The 20,315-nt window shown below is 61.8% G+C and overlaps 1 protein-coding gene and 1 long non-coding RNA gene across 2 annotated transcripts in view; one reads left to right on the top strand and one right to left on the bottom strand.

Moving 5' to 3' along the window:
* Positions 1-6,363: 6,363 nt before the first annotated feature.
* Positions 6,364-20,315, bottom strand: part of KCNK3 (potassium two pore domain channel subfamily K member 3) — a 33,339-nt gene continuing 19,387 nt past the window's right edge. The window contains exon 2 of the mRNA XM_058287743.2: positions 6,364-9,421. Within this exon, the coding sequence (XP_058143726.1) occupies positions 8,499-9,421 (923 nt within the window). The 3' untranslated portion in view covers positions 6,364-8,498. The remainder of the gene's footprint in view (positions 9,422-20,315) is intronic.
* LOC131275952 (uncharacterized) lies at positions 9,416-14,718 on the top strand. The gene is made up of 2 exons (XR_009183417.2): positions 9,416-11,679; positions 12,874-14,718. It is a non-coding gene; the product is annotated as an uncharacterized lncRNA (long non-coding RNA).

Genomic DNA, 20,315 nt, shown 5'->3' with positions numbered 1-20,315 from the left:
GCTGGTATCCCTGGGAGACTGGAGGGCCAAGCTAATGTGACGCCTGTGAGCTTTGATTAGCCAGACGCTTTTAGGACACAGATAAGAGGAGGTGGCGAGCAGCTGGAGCCAGCGACAGTTCACCAAGAGCATGCTGGAATAAATGTCACCCTGATTTCAGAGTCCTCTACTGGGTTCTGTCCTCTTTCATATTTTCACCGAAGGCTTGAATGATGGCACAGAAGGGTTGATTATCAAGTCTGCGGGTGACAGGGAGCCGGGAGAGAGCACGTGTAGATTTAATGGTGGAACCAGGTCCAAATTTAAACCATGTGAAATTAAGTACAGATGAAGAGTGCAGTCTTGCACTGAGATTAACAAGAGGGACTGATCGGTTTCAGCTCAAAAGGTGGAAAACAGGCACTACTTTCTCTCTCCCTGGAATGTTCCACCAGAATGAGTGGCCAAGGACAAAGAGAGGGCCTCTGCTCTCCCCAGCCTGTACAGATAAGCACTTTATTATGAGCTGTCACCCTGGCTCCCCTCTCCCTCCAGACTAGCCACGTTGAGCCCGCAAGCTCCCAGGGAGTCCTGCGTAGAAACTGAGGAAGGGTGATGGCGTCTTCTTTCCCGGCTGGACGCCTACCTTTGAGATGAACCTGCCACTCTGCCTTCTATGCTGACTTGAACGAGGGTGGAGGGCACTGGGCAGAGGTGGCAGGGACCCCTGGGCTGTCCACATCCCCCCATCTGGCGTGGCGAGGATGGGTGTCTGGGGGGCCAAGTGGACACAGGCAGGTGGCTGGGCGTTGGATGTTTGCGGTGCTCCACCCATGAGGACTGGGGACAGAGCCTGGGACCCCAGGGACGGGAGCTGTCAGGGCGCTGGGCTGTAGAACAGGGCAGTGGAGAGAGCCCTCCTCGGGGGCCCTGGAGAGCCAGCAGCTGGGGCCTCACGGCACCCAGGGCTTCTTCTGTCCTCCTAGTCCCTCCTTCCCAGCCCTGCTGGGGACCAGTCAGAATAGAAGGGGGGTGGGGGAACAGCGCACGACCCCTCCCCTTTCCCAAGTCCCTCAGGTTGAGGTAGGGGCTATTCTGGGAGCAGGGAAGAGACTAGCATGAAAATGAATTTGAGATTGAAATTTTAAATTGGATTAGGCTGGGCTGAACTTCCTTACCCAAGAGGGACCACGAAGCTTTAGGACTGGCCCCAGCTGTTATTTAAGTGACAAGAACTGGAGATTCCACATAGCACTGTGAAAGGCCATGAAGGGAGGGAAAGGAAGCCTGTCCTCCTAGTGGCCCACCAGGCGAAGGCTGCTCAACGATCCTGTCACAGCTCCCAGGAGAAGGGGCCCACCCGCATCCATCACCTCCCACCTCCCACGGCAAGAGGCTCCCGAGCTCAGGGGTTCCGGAATTCGTTCAAAAGCACAGCGGCAGCTGTGGGCGCCATCTCCTCCTTCTGCCCTCCTCCTGGTCACGGGGTGGCTGCCACGGCTCTAAGCATCACACATACCTCCACCCAGCAAGCTCTAGTCACGTAGAGGAGGGGTGCTTCTTCCCCCGTGACTTCTTTCAGGAGAAAGAACGCTTCTCCCGGCAGGCCCCAGCAGAGTTCCTTGGAGATGCCATCACCACGACTGGCCACCCGTGCACACCAAAATGCTTCTGGCCCCGGTGAGTGCCGCAGACCCTAGGATTGGCATTGGGAAGGACGAACACCTGAGAAACGCCAGCCTTTTGCCATTAAGGCAGCTCTGGATGAGGTCACCCACGATGTCTGCCATGGTAGTTTACATGACAGATTCCAGGGTGGGGATTTTGGGGGGCCCACTGTGAGGCAGCTGCCTAAAAATTAGAACCACTCTTAGGTCGCATTAATAGGAGAACGGTACCCAGAGCACGGGAGGGGACGGTCACTGCCTCTTGCTGGCTGGACCACACACAGCATCTTAAGCTGTGGGGGCAAAGGTGAGCTGAAGTGCTTCCAGGGAAGGGGGCCAGCCTGGCAAGGGGTCTAGAAGTGCCGTCAGGGGAGGTGCCGTGAAAGAACCCCATTTCCCCCGGTGAAGGCTTGGAGGCACTCGTCAATGCAGGCACCACCTTGAATTGTGTGGCACTACGCCCGCGACGGAGGGACTTCCTACGTGGGGCTGCAGACGGCAGAGCTAGAGCTGGAAACGGTTATCGTCTCAGGAGAAGGGAGCCGTTTACGGCATTGGAGCTGCTCCTTACCAGGGACTGGACGGGCCACCTCAGAGAGACCGTGCCCTGGGGTCAAGGTCGTGTGCTCGCAGGTGATCCCTGCTGCAGCGGGGAGGCTGGGCTACGTGGACTCCAGGCTCGGAGGTGCAGGGGGACGTGCTCGAGCCGTCAAGCCAGAGCGTCCTAGGAGGGGCCACTCACTAGCTGTGCCAGCTCGGGCAAGTCTCGGAACCTCTTGGAATCTCACTCTTCTCGTCCACCAGCGGGAGGGCCACAGCACCTGCCTCTCAGGGTGGTGGGATTTGGAAAGTCTACGGCACACAGTAGGTGCTCAGCAGGGAATGGACTCTTCCTTCTCCTGCGTCTCCTTTTCCTTGGAGAGAAGCTGGCAGGCTGTACACGACCCCTGGCAGCCCAAAGTGTCAGCACTTTTCCTTTTTTTTTTTTAGCGTCAGCACTTTTGTGCCTTAGAACAAGGGTCACTCAGCAGATAGCCACGTGGTGCTCGCAAGGACACCCTGACAGGGTCCCCCAGCCCTGGTCGTTTTCAGGACACAGCGAGGGCGAGGAGCAGCCCTCGCAGGCTCCCGGGCCCAGGGGCACCTCTGGACTCCCCAGCTGGACCCCTGAGTCTAAGGCCACCACAGTAGCCCCTTATGCCCCAGCGCTGAGACCAGAACAAGCTCAGGGACAGGACCTCCTTCCTGCCGCTCTGACCTGGCGGCCAGGCCAGAGGGTTCCCTAGGCAGAGCTGGCCCGGCCGCCGTCGCCCTCCTCAGTGGGCAGGAACTCGGGTCCAGGCCTGGCCTGCTCCCCGAGAGCCCGTGGCCCCCTCAGCTCGGCTCCCTGCTGAAGGGCAGGGGTGGCTGCCCGCGGTGCCAAGTCAGGGCTCTGGGTGCAGCTTGCCCGGGGCACGTGGTGACGTGGTAAAGCACTCACGACTCCGTCTCCCTGCCCAGACCCAGCTCCCCCGGGAGCCCCCCACCCCATGGGAAGCGGCCCAGTGAGCGGTGGCACTTGTGGGCGGTGGGACACTCGCCAGCCCAGCGCTTGGGGACTGCGCTGCAGCCCCGGACCCGGCACGTCAGTCGCCAGGGAGGCGCCCGTGCTCTGCCGAGAGCCGCGGACGCGCGGGCGGCTGCGGAAGAGGCCCCGGGTCATCCAGAGCTTTGGTTTCATCATCTGTAAAGTGGGACAGTAGTCCTGGCTGAAGCCGGAGTCGTCCCAGTGATCGAGTGGGATGACGGCGTGAGAGAGCTGTGCCAGTGGAACGTGTGTCGTGGTGGATTCTTGGGGCTGTGCTGGCCAGAGAGGAGCCCGGTGACGATTCTGTCACCATCCCCCCCCGCGGGGGACGCTACCACCCACCAGGCGCTCCGCCTGCTGCTGGGACAAGAGCGCCAGGGACCGAGCCTCCGGGAACCTGTCCACGTCTGGATGTGGTAAATTTCCAGCATCAGAATGACTCAACCCCGGAGACGAGCAGCTTTCATCTGAAATCGGAGTCAGAGAAGGCTGCGCCCCACTTGTGTGTGTGGGGGGGGCGATACACCCTTATCTGGCTTCATGACCTTGGGCACGTCACTTCCTCTCTGGGAACCAAAATTCCTGCCTCTGAAAAAGAGGGAGCTGGACCTAAATTTGCACGTGTGTGTGTGTTTCTTTACAATCTTTGACAAGAGGTTATGGCGGTGCCCGGGGGGGTGCTGGTCCAGCCGTGTGGCTCCTGCCCGGCTGAGCAAGAGGAGGGCACTGCCTCCGCTATGTTCTGGGCGTCAGGCCACTTGGGAAGCGGGTGTGGGCAGTGGGGAGGGGCAGGGACACGTGCGGCCAGGGCGGGCAGTGCTCGTCCCTGGGGTGAGACATCCACTGACTACCCTCCTGGGGCAGGCTGTGGAGAGGTGGCTGGACCTGGGGAGGGTGCGCCTGAGCCTGTAGAGAGAGCTGGGTGGCTCCAGACATGGACTTGGCAGGACCGGGAACCTGGGCGTTGGTAGCCCCATCAGCTCTGTCATCCTTCAGGGCACAGCTTCCTCTCTAAGGTTCTAAAGAGCTCAGCCACTGTTGCCGAACCTTGGCCGAGGACACGGGCTGTGACGCGGGCGGTACCCAGTGAGGGGGTGAGAGTTTCTGCCGCGGCACCGTCGGGCCCGAGTTCAAGTTCCCGTTCCGCTGCCCCTTAGCCGGGGGCCAGAGAGCAGCTCTGAGCCTTGGTTTGGGCTGACACATGACTGAGGATGAAAGAAGTATTTCGTATTATTTGGCCTTGAGCTGTAGAAGGACTTTTACAAGTCAAACGTTTGGGTGTGCCCTGCAGGACTCTTTTTGCCGGACAGTGAGATTTCGATAGACCAGCATTTCCCAAAGTGTGTTCCGTGGCACCCGAGACGTGGCGAGGTGTCATGCAAGCGGGGTGTCTGGCACTTGGAATGAGTTTGGGCAGCGCCGGGCTAAGCGAAGGCCAACAGCTGCCTTGGCTGCAGGACTTCTCAGAGCCTTCACTCGGCCCAGCTGCCCTGTGGCACTTCAGGAGCGGGTGCCGTGTGCAGCATTCCCCCGAATCCTTTTGACCAAGGAACCCTGTTCCCACCCAGCCGACCGCGGGGACACATGACTCCCAGGCAGCTGCTGTCTCTGTGTGAGGCTCACATCCCACCACTGGGACCGCCATCTCTTTATACCCCCCGCCCCCCGCCCTGTGCTTTTCTCTAAGTTCTGCTGCACACGTAGCTCTTTTTGTACGACTCCTTGGACGTGGCAGGGAGGCAAGGGGAGGGGGGCTGGTTACCCGCAGGTGGCTCTGAGCTGGGGGCCAGGGACGGGTTGTAGCCCACGCCTGCCCTTCCCAGCTGCACAGCCCTGGGTGCATCAGCGCAGCCCCCGGGATTCCTTCCCCTTCTGTTTGTGATGATGTTGCCTCAGGGAATAAAGGAGGGCAAGTGGCCGCACGTGTCTGTCCTGCGAGAAAGTAGATGTGACCTCGTACTGGTCACTGCTGACCTCAAGAATGAAACCGTTTCTGCCGTCGTCGCCATGAGCTGTTCTAAGACAGGCGCCGTCGGGCCAAGGGGCCAGATGCCCGACCCGGCTTCCGTCGAGGGGGCTTTAGGAGCTGCGAGCCAACAGGAGCTGAGCCCCGGCTCTGCCGTGGCGCCCGGAGGCCGCGGGCCGGCAAGGACCGGGCGCCGGAGCCGGCCTGCAGCCGCGGGGAGCAGCCAGGAGCTCCCACCCGAGCGGCCCGCCCGGGTCCTGCCTTCTGGGGGGCGCAGGTGCCGCTTCCTTCCTGGCACCCTGCACTCCCCAAGAGCTCAGTCTCTCTCTTTCCACCGGCCTAGGGTGGACTACCCTTCACTCTAGTGTTTTTCCATATGAGGTGGCAAACCATGAGTGGGTGAAGAAATCAATTTAGTGGGTGGTGACCAGCGTTTTAGAAAATGAGACAGAACACGAAGTGTCAGGTGCATGGGAGGCAGCAGGGGTTAAGTACTGTTTCATGAAAGCTAGACAGCTAGACAGACCAGCAGGAGGATGGACAGATTTGGGGTTGTGCTGTACGGTGGAGCATCTTGGCTTGGGCTCAGTGAAGCTGGACGCCACTGGCTAGCGTTCCAGGGAACGACTCCAGCTGGGCCGGGGGCATCTGTCCTGGGCTCTGTGGCCCTGTCCCAGGCCTGAGGTGTCCCTCAGATGCAGAGAAAAATGTACCCTGAAAAATGTGCTTGGTCCCCTCCGAAATAGACCCTTCCGTGTCCATCCATCCACTGAGCCACCAGAGCCCCCGCTGAGGGGCAGGGCACCCACTTCTAGCTGGCAGGAGGCACTGCCAGGGCCAAGCCAGCCCGGGAGGGTCCCCAGTCCAGATACCGCCTGCGGTGGGAGAAGGGGCACTGGACCAGGAGTCCCCGGTTCTGGCTCTGAACCTGGATCTGCTGCTCACTGCTGGGTGACCTGGGGCAAGGGGCTTGCCCTCTCTGGGCCTCAGGTGACTCATCTAGAGGGGGGTTTGGACCAGGTCTGCGCCTGCTCTGGTGGCCTGTTTCAGGAGGGCTTCGCGGAAATCACAAAAGGGAAGCTGGTGCTGGCCTCAGGTTTCTCCTAGAGGCCCCTGCAGCGAGGGGTACGGTCAGGCTGGCCGCGCCAAGGGTTGGGGGGACAGAGGCAGCCGGAGCCTCAGCCTGGTCTCCATGGACAGCATTTATTAGGCGCCATTCTCAGTGTGAAGACAGACGGGGGGTGGGGGGGAGCTGGGAGGGGGCCGCGGCAGCCACGGCGGCCTTTGGGGTGGAGGGGCTGCCCGGGGCGGGGTGCGGTGGGGGCGTGCGCCCACACGTATTGCATATTCTGTGGCAGTGCGCCCAGGCGTAAGGCATCGGGGAAGCACAGGGGCTGCCTGCGGCGGGCGGGGGTGGGGGAGAGGCGCCCCGGCCCCCCAGCTCCCCAGGGAAGCCCCGGCCGGAGCGGCCCGTCTCCTTCCCCACTCGCAGCTTTGGTTGTGGCTCCCTCAGGACTGACAGGACAGGACCCCTGGAGGGCAGGGTCACACACAGGGCAGAGGCGAGCAGCGGAGTTCTGTGTCCCCCAACACACACAAAAGGGCGGCCTGCGGGCCGGGGCGTCCGGGCGGTCACTCCGCGGCATGGAAGTGGCCAAGGGTAGCTCATGCCAGGCTTGTCCTAGGGCTTCGCAGAGGCTGGAGGGTATGGCTAAGGCAGCTCGCCCTGTGGACCCCTGCGTGGCCTCCCGGAATGCCGGGACGGGCCCCCAGCAGTGCTCAGAGGACAGGCTGGAGGCGTCAGCCCCTCGCCCGCTCACTCCGGCTTGGTGCCACCCCAAGTCCCTGTACCAGCTCCGGCTGGGGCTCCTGCGTTGGCTGTACTCCATCCGGGCCTCTGGATGGCAGGTGGAGTGGGCAGCGGGCACACCGGGGCCAGCCGCCCCCCAGGAGGGGTGCTCCCAGCTGCAGCCCTGGCCGACCCCTAGCACCGCGCCCGGCTGTGGGGCCAGGGAAAACTAGCGGGGACACCCGCCGCTCTCTTGGCTGTTCTGCCCAATTCCCACCCCCCTAGGCCCCAGCTCCCCGCTTTTCCTCTATGGGACCCCACTCCACTCCCCTTGGCCCCAGGGACTCCCCTGCTTGCGGGCAGGCAGTCCAGAGACGGAGGGGCCCTGCCCCGCCCCCGGGGCTCATTCGGAGCCTGCTGCCTCCTGGCCAAGAGCAGCAGAGGCTGAGCCTCGGCAGCGGCCCAGCCCCGGTGCGTTCGGCACTGGTTCGAGTCCCGGGTGCCCACGCCAGCCCGCGGGGTGCTGAGCAGGCCGAGGAGCTGGGAGGAAGGCGCCAGGCCAGGGACAAGCAGTCGGGTGCTTGTTCCCCTTTACCTTTGGCTATCTGGGTCACCTGTGGCACCTCTGTGACTAAGTGTAGCCCGCTGGGGCCTCAGGGCTCTCATCTGTCACCTGGGGATGAGAACGCCGGCCCCATGACCTAACTGGGTGTCATGAGAATGAAATGCATGAGCAGCCAGGGTTTTCGGAGGCCGGATATCACCCCACGAGTTTAGGAGCCGGCGGTTCTCCAGGGCAGCCGGGGACGGCCATGCTGGAGTTTTCAGTTGCAGACTCCAAAGGCAGTGTCCCCAAGGCTGCACTCCCCGCCCTGCCACCTCCCAGGAGAAAGCGGCTGGAGGGCAGTCGGCTTTCCCCCCAGCCCCAACCTCCCTGCAGAGTGGAGAGCCACCGTCCCATCCACTGCCATCCTGCTCAGCCGTCCTTCTGTCCATCCTGCTCTCTGACGGCTGGCTCCACGGACTGCTGGGTTCCCACTTTCCCCATAACTGCAAAGCCATGCAAACAACACAGAAGGGTGGGAGGCTGGGAGACACGGCTGGGGGTGAGGAGCCAGCGTGGGACCAAGTGGGGGTGACCTGGACAAAGACAACGTGGCTTCCGGAGCCCAGGGAAGGGGTGGGGGCGGGAGACCTGGCAGGTCAGAGGTATAGAGATGCAAAGGAACAGGGTCCACGGCCCCCCCCCTCCCCCCCGCCAGAGGCAGGGGGTCTGGTACCTGCCGGGCCTCTGAGGTCTGGGGAGCTCCTTAGATTTCCAAAAGGATGGGGGGCTCCCAGCTTCTCTGCCCTCCCCACCCCCACCCCCAGTTTCACATTTCTCGGAATTTGCAGGGCGCAGAAGGGGGCTCCAGGGGCCCTCAGAGCCCGAGCTCCGGCCGGCTGGTGCGAGCAGGCACAGTCGGAGGTTGGGGGGGGGGGGGCGCGGAGGGTGGGGACGCCCCGCGGGGACCCCCCCCCCCCCGGCGTTCACACGGAGCTCCTGCGCTTCATGAGGCCGCGGAAGGGAACCAGGCTGTGCAGGCCGGTGGACACGGAGCTGATGGCCGAGCGCGGCGCGGCGCCGCACAGGCAGCGGTGCGACGGCGTGTCGCTGTAGCGGCCGCCCCCGCCGGGCGACGAGTGGCTCTGCTCGCCGCCCGTGTCGGACGTGGAGAGGTCCCGCGGGATGATCATGGGGATGGAGTACTGCAGCTTCTCGCGGCTCTTGTACCACAGGCACGAGCACATGGACTGGAAGTGCAGCACCTCGGCGTAGACGTTGCGGAAGCCGCCGCCGCCCGCCGCCGCCGCCGCCGCCGCCTGCGTCGCCGCCGCGCACGGGCCCGCGTCGCCGGGTCGCGCGCCCTCGCCCCCGCCGCCCGCCCGCGCGCCGCCGCGCGTCAGCAGCGCGCGGTGCTCGGCGTCGCGCTTCTCGTCCTCGGCGTTCATGGTCATGAAGCGCAGCACCACCAGGTTGAGGAAGGCGCCGATGACCGTGAGGCCCGTGAGGATGTAGACGAAGCTGAAGGCCACGTACTGCGGCTGCGTCTGCAGCGCCTCGTCCTTCTGCAGCGCCACGTAGTCGCCGAAGCCGATGGTGGTGAGCGTGATGAAGCAGTAGTAGTAGGCCTGGAAGAAGGTCCAGCGCTCGTAGTAGGAGAAGGCGGCGGCGCCGATGCACAGCGTGCTGATGCACGAGAAGAAGCCGATGAGCACCATGTTGGCCATGGACACGTCGGCGCGCCGCAGCCCCAGCCCCCTCTTGGCGCGGTGCAGCAGGTACTTGACCAGCGTGTTGATGCGCTCGCCCAGGCTCTGGAACATGACGAGCGTCAGCGGGATGCCGAGCAGCGCGTAGAACATGCAGAAGACTTTGCCGCCATCGGTGCTGGGCGCCGCGTGGCCGTAGCCTGCGACGGGGGAGGGGGGTGGGGAGGGAGAGAGTGCACCCGTGGGGCGGTCCTGCCAGGAAACCGCCTCCTGTCCCCGCTCGCGTCCGCCCTCCCCCGCCGGGCCCGTGCCAGGCCTCTCTGGCCTTCTAGCCCCATTCTGCAAGGGGAACGACCAGAGTTTGGGGGGAGGGGCAGTGCTTTGTCCCCAGGCAGGTGCCCAACTCCTTACCCTTGTGACCAAGGAAAGGAGGGGGAGGCGACAACAGACATCCCCAGGTCCCGCTGTTGGGGACCGAGCACTTGCCGCCTTTGAACTGGAGTCGCTGGGCCGTTTTCTATGCCCTGCCCCCCCCCCCCTCCCGGGGAACTTGGTCCAGAGGCAGCAGGGCCAGCGCGACGGACACCGGGTTGGCGGTCGGTGCCCACGGGCTCTGCCTCTCTGGGCTCTGGTTTCCTTGGCTATTAGGTGAGGAGGGTGGACTGACTGGGTGGTAACTTCCTGTGATTCCCTGGGGAGGGAGGGAAACTGAGGCTGGCAGGGCCCTCCCTGCTGCTGGCCCAAGCTCTCTGGAGCAGTTGGCAGCTGGGGCCCTCCAGCCTCCCCAGGATGGCTGACCTCCAGCACCAGGGGAGGAGAAAGGAGCTGCCACCCTGTCCCCTCTCCCAGCGGTGCGCTCAGTGCTCCAGGGTCTGTCTGGGGGCCAGGGTTGCCCTCTGTGCCTGGCCCCAAAGTGGGGGATCTGTCCTCATGGGAAGGTGGCATTGCCCTTCGGTGTCCTGTGAGGTGTGTTGCCACTCATACCATCAGGTGGCCTTACATCAGGGCGTCTGCCTGGCCACCTGGACGGGGAAGTCCCCTGCACGGGACCTCAGGGGCTCTGGGCACTAGTTCTGGCCCTGTGACTAGTGCCTGTGTGACCTTGGGCAAACTACTCCCTCTCTCTGAGCATGTTTCCTCGCTTGCAGGATGAGGTCTGCTGCTCCTGGCCCTGCTGCCTTCACCAGAGTATCTATTACTTTTATTAATAGAATTACAATAATAAAACAATGCCGGAGGCCCTTCCAGTTTTCCCTCCTTTCCAAGCCATAGCAAAACAACCAAATGCTGCTTCTCCCATGCAGCCTTCCTGGATTCTTTAGAGCGGGAAGTGATCTCTGTCGTATTTAAATGTTCAGCTTTGAACTCTGGGGCCAATGTTATCCCTCCCTCTTGCTCTGTCCCCCAGTGCCCCCAGCTAAACGCTGGCTTCTGGGGGAGGGGCTGGCACAGTCGGACCTTGTCACATTCCTCTCTGGTTCCACCTCCGTGTTACCAGCCATATACCAAAGTGCATTGCATGAGTAAACCTCAAGGCAGAAAATGCATGCTTTGGTGTCCGATTTGACTTCAAATTCTGACTCTGCTGTGGGCTAACAGTCTCCCTCCCATGTAACCTGTGTTTTCCTTCGCTCGTCTGTAAAATGGGGCTGATAGATAGCGCCTGCCTCCCAGGACTTTGGGGAGGAGTGTGTGAGATAGTGTGTGACAAGCACTTAACCTAGAACCTGGCGCCTATTAAGTGCTCAATTATGACTATGATTAATAATGAAGGACGTGCCAGATTTCCCTCCCATTTCCAGGAGAAATGTGGGGCAGCTCAGTTCCAGTAACGCTGGCATCTCTGCCAACCCAGAGCCCTTGCAATCTTAACTTTCAGAGAGGTCTGGGGACAGCTGCTCGGGACATGTGGGACAGTGTCCTCAGAATGGGCTTTCCTGCCGGCCACCGAGTGGGGAGCCAGGGACGGCGCCACCTCTGCCAGGCGCTTGTACACTCGAGCTGTTGAGCCGCCAAAGCCTGGCCCGTCCGCGCCCCCAGCAGGGTGAGAACAGATTGTGCCCGCCAGCTCTGTCGCGGCAGCCAGGCCACAACTCACCTCGACAGCTGCGCGGGCCCTGAGCCAGAGCAGCTTCTCATTCTTGTCCTTCTGTCCCCCAGGCCGGGCAGGGCTCAGGGAGTGGGGGAGGGCGTGCTGCCACCGATGGTGCCATGGTGCCGGGCCCAGCTCGACCCCCTGCTGGCTGTGTGACCTCGGGCAAATCGCTGCCCTTCTCTGGACCTCACCTGCCTGGCCTGCACTCTTGGGGCGGGGAGTGGGTGCTGTGCTGGAGAGCTACTAATCCCTGCCCTGGCTGCCCGCCAGAGCTGCTGCTGTCAAGAGGAAGGAGCCCGGACAAGCGAGTACTCCAGAAACTGTGGCGTGCTCGGCAGAAGCTGTGCGGACAGGCGTTTACAGGTCAAAGTCATCGTCGGTGTCTTCTCTCGGGTACACGGACCCTCAGGAAACCCAGGGCCCACCTGCCCGGCAGCCTTACTGCCCTTTGTGGGCTGCCGCCAAGCCGCCCGCTTCGGGGGGCAGCAGATCAGCATCTGAGGCCCCCCCCAGATCTGATTCCAGCTCACCTCCCGGCCCTTGCCAGACCCCTCAGCAGCCACGCCGGGTGGCCCACCCTCGCCCCACGCCCCCGTCCTACCGCTTGCCTGTTTCCTGCTGGGTTTTGCTCACGCTGCCTCCTCCCTGCCACTGCCCACCTAAATCCTGAGGACCCCCCAGGGCCCGGCTTCAGTGCCATCTTGCTCGCCCTCTCTCCCAGCTCGAGGGACAACTGCTTCCCTGTCCTGATGAGCCGGGGGACTTTCAGAGCAAGCGGCCCTTCCAGGCTCGAGCGGAGGCTCTCATCGCCGCTGGCCTGCGCAGGTCAGCCCAGCCTGGGGTCCCTTAGCCTTGGGGTCAGATGTCCCCTCCCCCCCAGGGGCTGCTCCCACTTCCGACCACAGGCTGAGGTGCCTAAGAAGAACGTCCGACCCTTCCGGTACTTACTAACTTGTTCCTAAGAGGCCGTTCTTGTGACTCTCTCCATGTGACAGTTGGGGGAAGGGAGGCTGGGGCGGCCACCAGTTAGCACAGGGCAGGGCTGGAGTTTTACACCCCGCCGAGGATGACCCCAGGATGGGAACCCAAGGTCTGGAGACGAGAGCGTCCCACTGGGAGCCTCGGCCTCAGGGGCACCCCGAGCTGGGCCCGGCAGAAGCGGAGCGGGAGCGGCCCGCCCCGGGAGGCAGACGCTGCCCTGGTTATCGGGCCCGGGCAAAAGGGCGGGGGAGCTGTGGGGACCTGCTGACGTCGGCAGGGACACAGCCGGGGTCGAGCCACTCCCAGGGGGCCCTGTAATTCCTGGGAGTTCTGCAAGGCCCGCCTGCCCGCCAGCAGGCCCCCCGCCTTCCTGGCCCTCGCCCACGCCAGGCTCGGATTTACAAGAGAGGGAGGGCCAAAAGGAGCCCCCACCTTCTTCCTCTTGTCCGACCCTGCGGGTCTCTGGTGACAGGCTCCACTTGGGCCTCTGTGCCACTGACACACTCAAAGGGGTGACTCTGAGGACCCCCCTAACAGTGCAGGCTGGACCGACCCGTTGTGATTCTCAACCCACAGCCTGAAGACTCCAGCCACTGCCTCTCGGAGCACCGACTGGGGCTTCCGGGCTGCCAGCAACCCTTTCCAGAAAGCACCAGAGACTTCCAGGTTCGCCAAGTAAGAAACATTGTACGGACGTGGAGGACCAGAGAGGGAAAGCAACCTGCTCAAGGCCACACAGTGGTGAACGGCAGAGCCAGGACTATAACTCAGGATACCTTACCATGGGCCTGGCAACCCCTGCTTGGGCACAATTCCACTGAGAGAGAGCACCAGAACCTGCCTGGGAACCCAGAATTCACCTACGAAACCTCGTGGCAAATGAGCCCACGAGTCAGCCCCCTGGGCCCAGGAAAAACCAGGGGCGGGAAACTCTGGGCTTCAGTTCTCTTTTCCTCCTGCTCTCACTCAGGAGCCTAGAAACTGGCTGAAGCTCGGTCCTCCAGGCAGGTGCAAAGGGCCTGGGCTCTGGTTGTCTCGTGTGGGTCCTTCTCTCCCTGTGGTCGTTTCCTTCTAGTCAAAGCACGGCTGGCTGCTCTGGCCTGGGCTCACTGCCTGCCCCCCCGTTGGTCCTTCCGTCCACCTGATGACCTACCCCTGGCCTCGCCACAAGGCCAGAATGCTGGCCGCAGCCTCGGGTGGAGGAGAGCGCGGGGGCTAAGCTGCCTCTGTGCCTTGGGTGCGCCCCTCCCCACTCCGGTCCTCTGCTTGTCACATGGGTGACCTAGGAGGGCAGGGCAAGTTTCCTAGCGCTGCCCCAGGGCCTCTGGCTATTTTCCCCATTCCCCTGCCCCTTCACTGTCTGGAAGATTTTACTGAGTGTGCTGTATTGATCAGTGCAGTGTAGTTGCTTCCCAGATCATGGGTCAAGCGGTGATATGTTTACTTTTCCCATTAAAATTAATTAAGGCTATACGTGCCAATCAGAGCTTCTGATGAGCCTGGGATAACAGAGTCTATGGGACTGGACGAAGTTATTGTTTTGTTCTTGAACTACTGAAAGAAGATAAGGGGTCTCTGCAGTTTTGCAGAATGGTTATAGGGCAGGTTCTGGAGCCCAACAGCTTTTCCCCTTGGCCAAGAGAAGTGTCTGATCCTTCGTTTCCTCATCTGTAAAATGGGAATAATGATGATTTCCCTTGTGGAATTGCCACTGGGATTGGATGGGTTAATAGACTTAAAAAGCTTAGGACACAGGGGTCGATAAAAATTCCATATTACGATGAATGTTTTTGGGACCTCCCCAGATCAAGGTGATCTTTAAAGTACCTTTCAGGCGGTGGACTTGGCCCAGTGGTTAGGGCGTCCGTCTACCATATGGGAGGTCCGCGGTTCAAACCCTGAGCCTCCTTGACCCATAAGGAGCTGGCCCATGCGCAGTGCCGGTGCGCGCAGGGAGTGCCCTGCCACGCAGGGGTGTCCCCCGCGTAGGGGAGCCCCACGCGCAAGGAGTGCACCCGTAAGGAGAGCCGCCCAGCGCGAGAGAAAGTGCAGCCTGCCCAGGAATGGCGCCGCCCACACGGAGAGCTGACACAACAAGATGACGCAACAGAAAGAAACACAGATTCCCGTGCCAATGACAACAACAGAAGCGGACAAAGAAGACGCAGCAAATAGACACAGAGAGCAGACAACTGGGGTGGGGGGCGGGAAGGGGAGAGAAATAAATAAATAAATAAAATAAAAAATAAAGTTCCTTTCAGTGCCAACATTCTAGGAAACAGTGTTTCCCAAAGTTCATTTCCCGGGGCTGTTGGATGAGAGCAGAGTGGCTTGGTGAAATCCCCTGGGGAAGTGCTGAAGCAAACAGGATTTAAAGTTGGAGGTCCGAGCCGGCTTTCTCAGAGCCACCCAGAAGCTCATGTGCAAGGTCAGTCGGAGTTGGCAAGCATGTGCTCGGCTGCCCCTCTTGGTTGACCGGTGGACACTTGCCTGATGGACAAGTGTTCCTGGGAACACAGTTTGGGAACTGCTGCTCTGTAGCCTCGGGAACTCCAGCGTCCTTCCAGGCCCCTGTCTGAACTCCCACCTCTGGGTGGCCCAGCCCTTCCACACACGCAACCCTTTGGGTGGCAGCTGTCACCTGTTTCCCTGCAGACATAGTTATCTAAGGTAAATACGGCACCGATTTACCTAATGTTTGCCCTGTGGGAAGATGGACGGGGCGACCTGTGTCCCCGGGGAAGGGCCCGGCCGAGGCAAGGCCGAAGGGGGAGGGGGCTGGGCCTGGGGCAGGGCAGCGGGGGGCAGCTCCCAGGGGCTGCTGGGGGCAGCGGGGAAGGGCTCACCGGCCTCTGCAGGGCCCAGCCACAGCGGGGAGCCCCCCAAGGGGTGAAGCCAGGAAGTGGGCACCCCGAGGGCGCCTAAGGAAGCCGGTGCGGGTGCCCAGGCACTGGGTGGGGGTGGGGGAGCCGGGTTGCCCGCCCCCTTCCTTAAGGCCCCGCTGGGTGCCCCCTTGCCCGCTCCTCCTGCGCAGGCGCACTCCTCCTACAGGGGCGTCGTCTCAGAGCGCTGAGCTCCTAGGGCCACGCACGTGCCCTGGGGTCCCACACGGGGTCCGGGTGGGAGCGGCCGCTCAGGAGATGCCGTGGGATGGGGGTGGCCCTGGCTGCTCCGACCGAGGTGTGCGGTGGGGGCGACAGAAAGCTCCCCCTGGACACACACGAGGTTGAAGGAAGCCGCCCCACACTCACCCCAGCCTGGCCGAGCCCCCCCGCCCCCCGGCCGGGGCTACAAAGCCACCAAGGCCTCCCGGAGCTGGCGTGGGGGTGGGGACAGAGAGCAGGGTCTGGAGTTTGTCCCCCTCCAGTCCACAGCTCTCAGAAGGACGGCTCGGAGGCCCAGCACCTCCTCCCTCCACCCTTCCCCCTTCCAAGGCCTCTCCCCATCCCCCCATCCCCCTTGCTCTCTTCTCCCGGGGGCCCCACCAGCAGGACTTCTCTCCCCTCCTTCCACTCCCCCCACTTTCCACTTAGGGCCACTGCTCTCTGTGCACTCTCCTTTAGCTCTCCCCTGCCTCCCCCCCAGCAGATGCCCCCATCCCTGGGCTCCAGGGGCCTCTGATGTGGGGCAGCCCCCGACACCCCCATCCCCCACCTCCCCAGGCCCACGTGGCGGGGCAGGGGGGAGCTGAGAGGGAGGGTGCTGGTGTCATGGAAAATCCCTGCGGCAGCCAAGGTCAGTGTTTGCAGACACAGCTTGGCCCAGGGCCAGCCTGCCTCCCGGGCCAGCTCCCTCTGTCCCGGCCCAGAGGCCAGCTTCGCGAGGGGGCCCCGAGATGCCCCGGGGCTGCTCTAGGTGCCCGGGGCAGCAGCGGCCAGTCCTGGAGTGTGAGACTCAGTAGTTCAACCCGCTCAATGTATAGATGGGTAAACCGAGGCCCAGAGGGGCAGGGGCCAGCCGAGGTCACAGCAAGGCAGTGCCAGAGCTAGGGCTGGGCTATCTAGGGTCCCCCGGCCCAGCTGAGCCTTCTTTCCACTGTCCCCGTGTGCAGAGCAGAGCACCCTGAAGTCTTCTCTGACAGGCTGAGGAGCCTGGGTTAAAACCTTGCATTCAATCAAGCGCTCGCTCGAGTTTGTCCTAGCCTGGAGTTGGGTGACGGGGCCAGGGGCGGAAGAAACAGCTGATGAAACCAAGGTCCCTGCCCTCTAAAAACTTGCAGGCCAGGAGTGAATCAGATGAAACAGCTCAGGGAAAGCAACTCTGAAAGTTCCAGTGCTCAGGAGGAAGAAGGAGCTTTTATGACCCAGGCTATTACAACCTGCCGCGAAGGTGGGCAGTGCTTTATAGCAGGGGCTGAAGGAGAGCTGGAGGTGGAAGGCTTCCAGCGAGGGGTCAGGGAGGACTTCGTGGAGGAGGTGGCCTTGTGCCGAGCTCGGAAGGATGGATGGGAAATGCAGGATTCCCGCTGAAGCCAAGGCGGATGGCTGGGAAGACACAAGGCGTGTTCGGGCAGAGGGCCTGATGGGGGTTCTTGCAAATGGGGGTGACTGGGGGCCCAGCAGACTCTCTCAGGATGCAGGGCACGGAGAACCTTAGCGCTGCTCCTACCCGCCGACCCTGCAGTGCCACTTCGAGGAATTTCTGCTGGGAAAATAACCAGAGATTGGAACAAAGATTTATGAACACGGGCGTTTATAGCAGCATTTTCATTGTGAGAAATTGTAAACAGTCCAAATGCTCACCAATAGGATTTGGTTAAACATATTAAGGTATATTTATGAGATGGAATATTATGCAGCCATTAAAGTGCTGTTCTTGAGGGGTGTTTTAATTACACAGAAAACCACCATATAATGTTCAACGAAAACAGTGGGCTATGACCTTATATGCATAGTGGCTATTCCACTGTAAATACATCTATATATATGCACACACAAGCACAGCAACACGCAGAAAGAAAGCTGAGGGAAATACGCCAAAATGCTCACAGAGTTTCTCTCTGAATTATGGGCTTATGGTTGAGTTGAGTTTCTTTGTAAACGTTTTACTTTTATAGGTAGATTATGGTGGCTATTACAGGAGAAGCAGCCACAAAACTTTCACTGGTTTTCTGGAAGCAGAAAGTTCACGGGCCTGTTGAAGGCCCGTGGGCAAGGGCTAAAATTCAAAGAGCTTGCCTGTCAGGTTCAGGAACTTAAGTCTTAACCTGCAGGCACAAGGAGCCATGGAGAGCTCTTGAGCAGGGCAGGACGTGCTCCCAGAAGTATGGAGACCACCAGGGCAGTGGGAGAGGGGAGGAGGGGGCCATCTGCAGTGGGCCGGCTGCAAGAGCTCAGGCCTGAGCTAGAGGGGAGCTGAGAATGTGGCCAGGTCTAGGGAGGGGAGGGGAGGGAGGGAGGCAGGGGGAGCAGAGGCACGACATGTGAGTCGACTAGTTCCGTTCGCGGGTAGAAGCTGGAAGCTCTGGGAAGGCAGGGGTGTTTGTCCTTTTTTTGTTGTTCTCCATCCTCCCGGGGCTTGAGCGAAAGGAATCCTAAAGTACCATGAAGGTGAACTTGGCCATCTTGGCCAAGAGATACCTGCCCTTGACCCCGCGCTGCTTTGTTTTAAAGGCTGCATCGGCCACGCTGGCATCTGGCTGGTCCAAGTCTTACGCATTTACACTCCCTGACTTTCCTCCTTTTGCCACGGAGGAGACGCTGGTGTCTCCTCGTCAGACGCCCAGGTGGGGCTGAACTGCTCCCAGCGAGTCGCCCCGTTGAGTCTCGGGGCGCCTGTGGCCGGGCTGGGCGTGGCTTCTGCCCCACGATCCTTGGTGGGGGCACCAAGTGTCCCGGAGCTGCCTGAAGGGGCTGCGGGGCGCAGGAATTAAGAGCACCTGACTAGTTGTCTGGAGGCCTGGCTCCCATCCGAGCTTTAGGACACGCTCGGCAAACTTTTTCTGTAAAAGGCCAGATAGAAAGTATCTTAGGCTTTGCAGCCGAACGTTCTCTCACAGCTACTCAACTCTGCCGATGTGGCCCGAAGCAGCCTTAGGCAACGTGTACACGAACGAGCCTGACCCTGTTTCAATAAAACTTTATCTACACAAACAGGGCCAGTTCGGCCCACGGGCCATGGCTGGCTGTGGGGCCCTCGAAAGGCATGCCACGTCCCTGAGCCTCAGTGGTGAGGTCCCTGAGGTCTCTTTCTGTCTGATGAGTTTGATTTTAGGATTTTACAAATTGTTAGTCAGCCCCGGCCCTACTCCGTGTTCCACAGTAGGGCCCCAAGGAGAGAAGTGAGTTCTGGGCAGGGTCTGCCTGTGGGATTGGACTCTGTGCCTCTTTGAGGGCCATCACTGCATGTGTACATTTCTGGACCCTGCTCCTGCTTTTTCTCGCCTGATGGCTTTCTACTTCTCCATCAAAACCCATCTCAAGTGTCACCTTCTCCGTGAAGCCTTCTTTGATTTCATCCACCCGGGGGACGCGGCCACGGCCACACGGCCACAGGCAGAGCCAGGCCCGCCTTGCCAAGTCCTGCTCTCTTCCTGCTACGTCTTGGTGGCCTCTAGGACCTCTGGATGGGGGTCGGGGATGAGGGTCCACGGCCCACCTGGACTGGCACGGGGCCTTCACCAACTGCTCCCCGTCAGCCTGTCCTGGAAGGCAGTGGCGTGGAGAGGGCGGGTCAGCAGCATGCTGCCTCGACTGCCAAGCAGGGCGCTTCTCCTGCCAGCCGGGCCTGGGCACGCCCTGGGGCTCCCCAGAGGGCTCCCTCCACCGGCCTTAGGAGACGGGACACCCAGCACCCACCTGGAAGAGGTGGCACCAGGGCAGGAGGGTGGGGAAGCAGGGGCCCCAGGGAGCCTGCCGTGCTTGGCTGGGCTCCGTTCCCCTTTCGCTTGTCTTCACCAATGAATCCAGCAAACGTCGCCTGAGCACCCGCTGCTTTGTGCCAGGCACGAGGCTGAGCACCGGGAAGGGCTGCAGAGGTGAGGAGGGCTCGGCCTGGCCCCCAGCGGGCAGGCGGGGAGCTGGGCCCCGCAAGGACAGACCCATCCCAAGGTGTGCTGCGGGTGTGCGGGGGGCCTGTCGGGACAGTGGGCCCCGGAAACCGGGGAAGGGGGTCAGAGGGCCACCAATCTAGCTACTACCCGGGGCTGGGGGCCCGGCGCCCCCCACTCCCAGCCGCCTCCAAAGTGGGGCCTGGCCCCTGGAAGCAGCCTCGGTTTCTTAGTCGGTGTGAACATCCGGTTGTCGCTAGAAGTTGCATCAAGGTCATGCGCTGATACCACCCTCTCTTTTCTCCTCCCTCCCTCTTATTTATTTTTGCCATTCGTTAAACTTTTCTTCTGAGAACCATTTCGGATCCGCAGAAGTGCTGGGCAGTTCTCCCTTTTCAACACCCTCGGCACCTGCTCTCCCTCCATGCACTGCTGGCCGCCGCGTCACCCCCTCTCAAGGAGCCCTCCGGCCCCGCGCGGCCCCTCCACGCAGCTCCCCGCACGCGCCCACCCCCGCCCTCGCACGGCCCCTCTTGGCGGGTGCTGCCTGGCATGTCTGCCCCCCTCCTCGGCACGGGGATACCTCCGGGAGCAAGGCTCCTTTTAGGAAAGCCTGCGGCGCGTGGGGAGGGGGCAGCGCTGGCCACGGGACACGGCTTTGGAGGGCTGGTCCCCTGGCTGGGGTCTCGCCTCCTGGGCCGCCCCCTCCTCTGCAGCTGGGCCTGGGCAGCAGGGAAGGTGGAAGGGAGAGAAAGGGGGTGTTCGGAGGCTGGAGCAGAGCCTCTGCTTCCTCTGCCAGCAGTGCCTCTCGTGACACATCGGCGGGACCGGGGACCCAGGCGGCCTTGGGTGAACCATCTGCAAGCTGCACCCTGACGCGCCTCATTAGCTCGTCTGATGAGGCTCCGGGAGTGAAACGCGAATCGCCCGCGGGCATCCAGCTTCAACCTGGGCCTTGGGCCCCGCGGGGTCCAGCTCCCTTCAAGGACTGACCACGTGGGGTGTCCCCGGGACCCTCCGCTTGGTTCGC

Source organism: Dasypus novemcinctus, chromosome 25 (assembly GCF_030445035.2).
Source record: "Dasypus novemcinctus isolate mDasNov1 chromosome 25, mDasNov1.1.hap2, whole genome shotgun sequence".
In the NCBI taxonomy this organism is placed as follows: Eukaryota; Metazoa; Chordata; class Mammalia; order Cingulata; family Dasypodidae; genus Dasypus; species Dasypus novemcinctus.
Note: the sequence above shows the minus strand (reverse complement) of the source record. Positions and strands in the feature narration are given on the sequence as shown.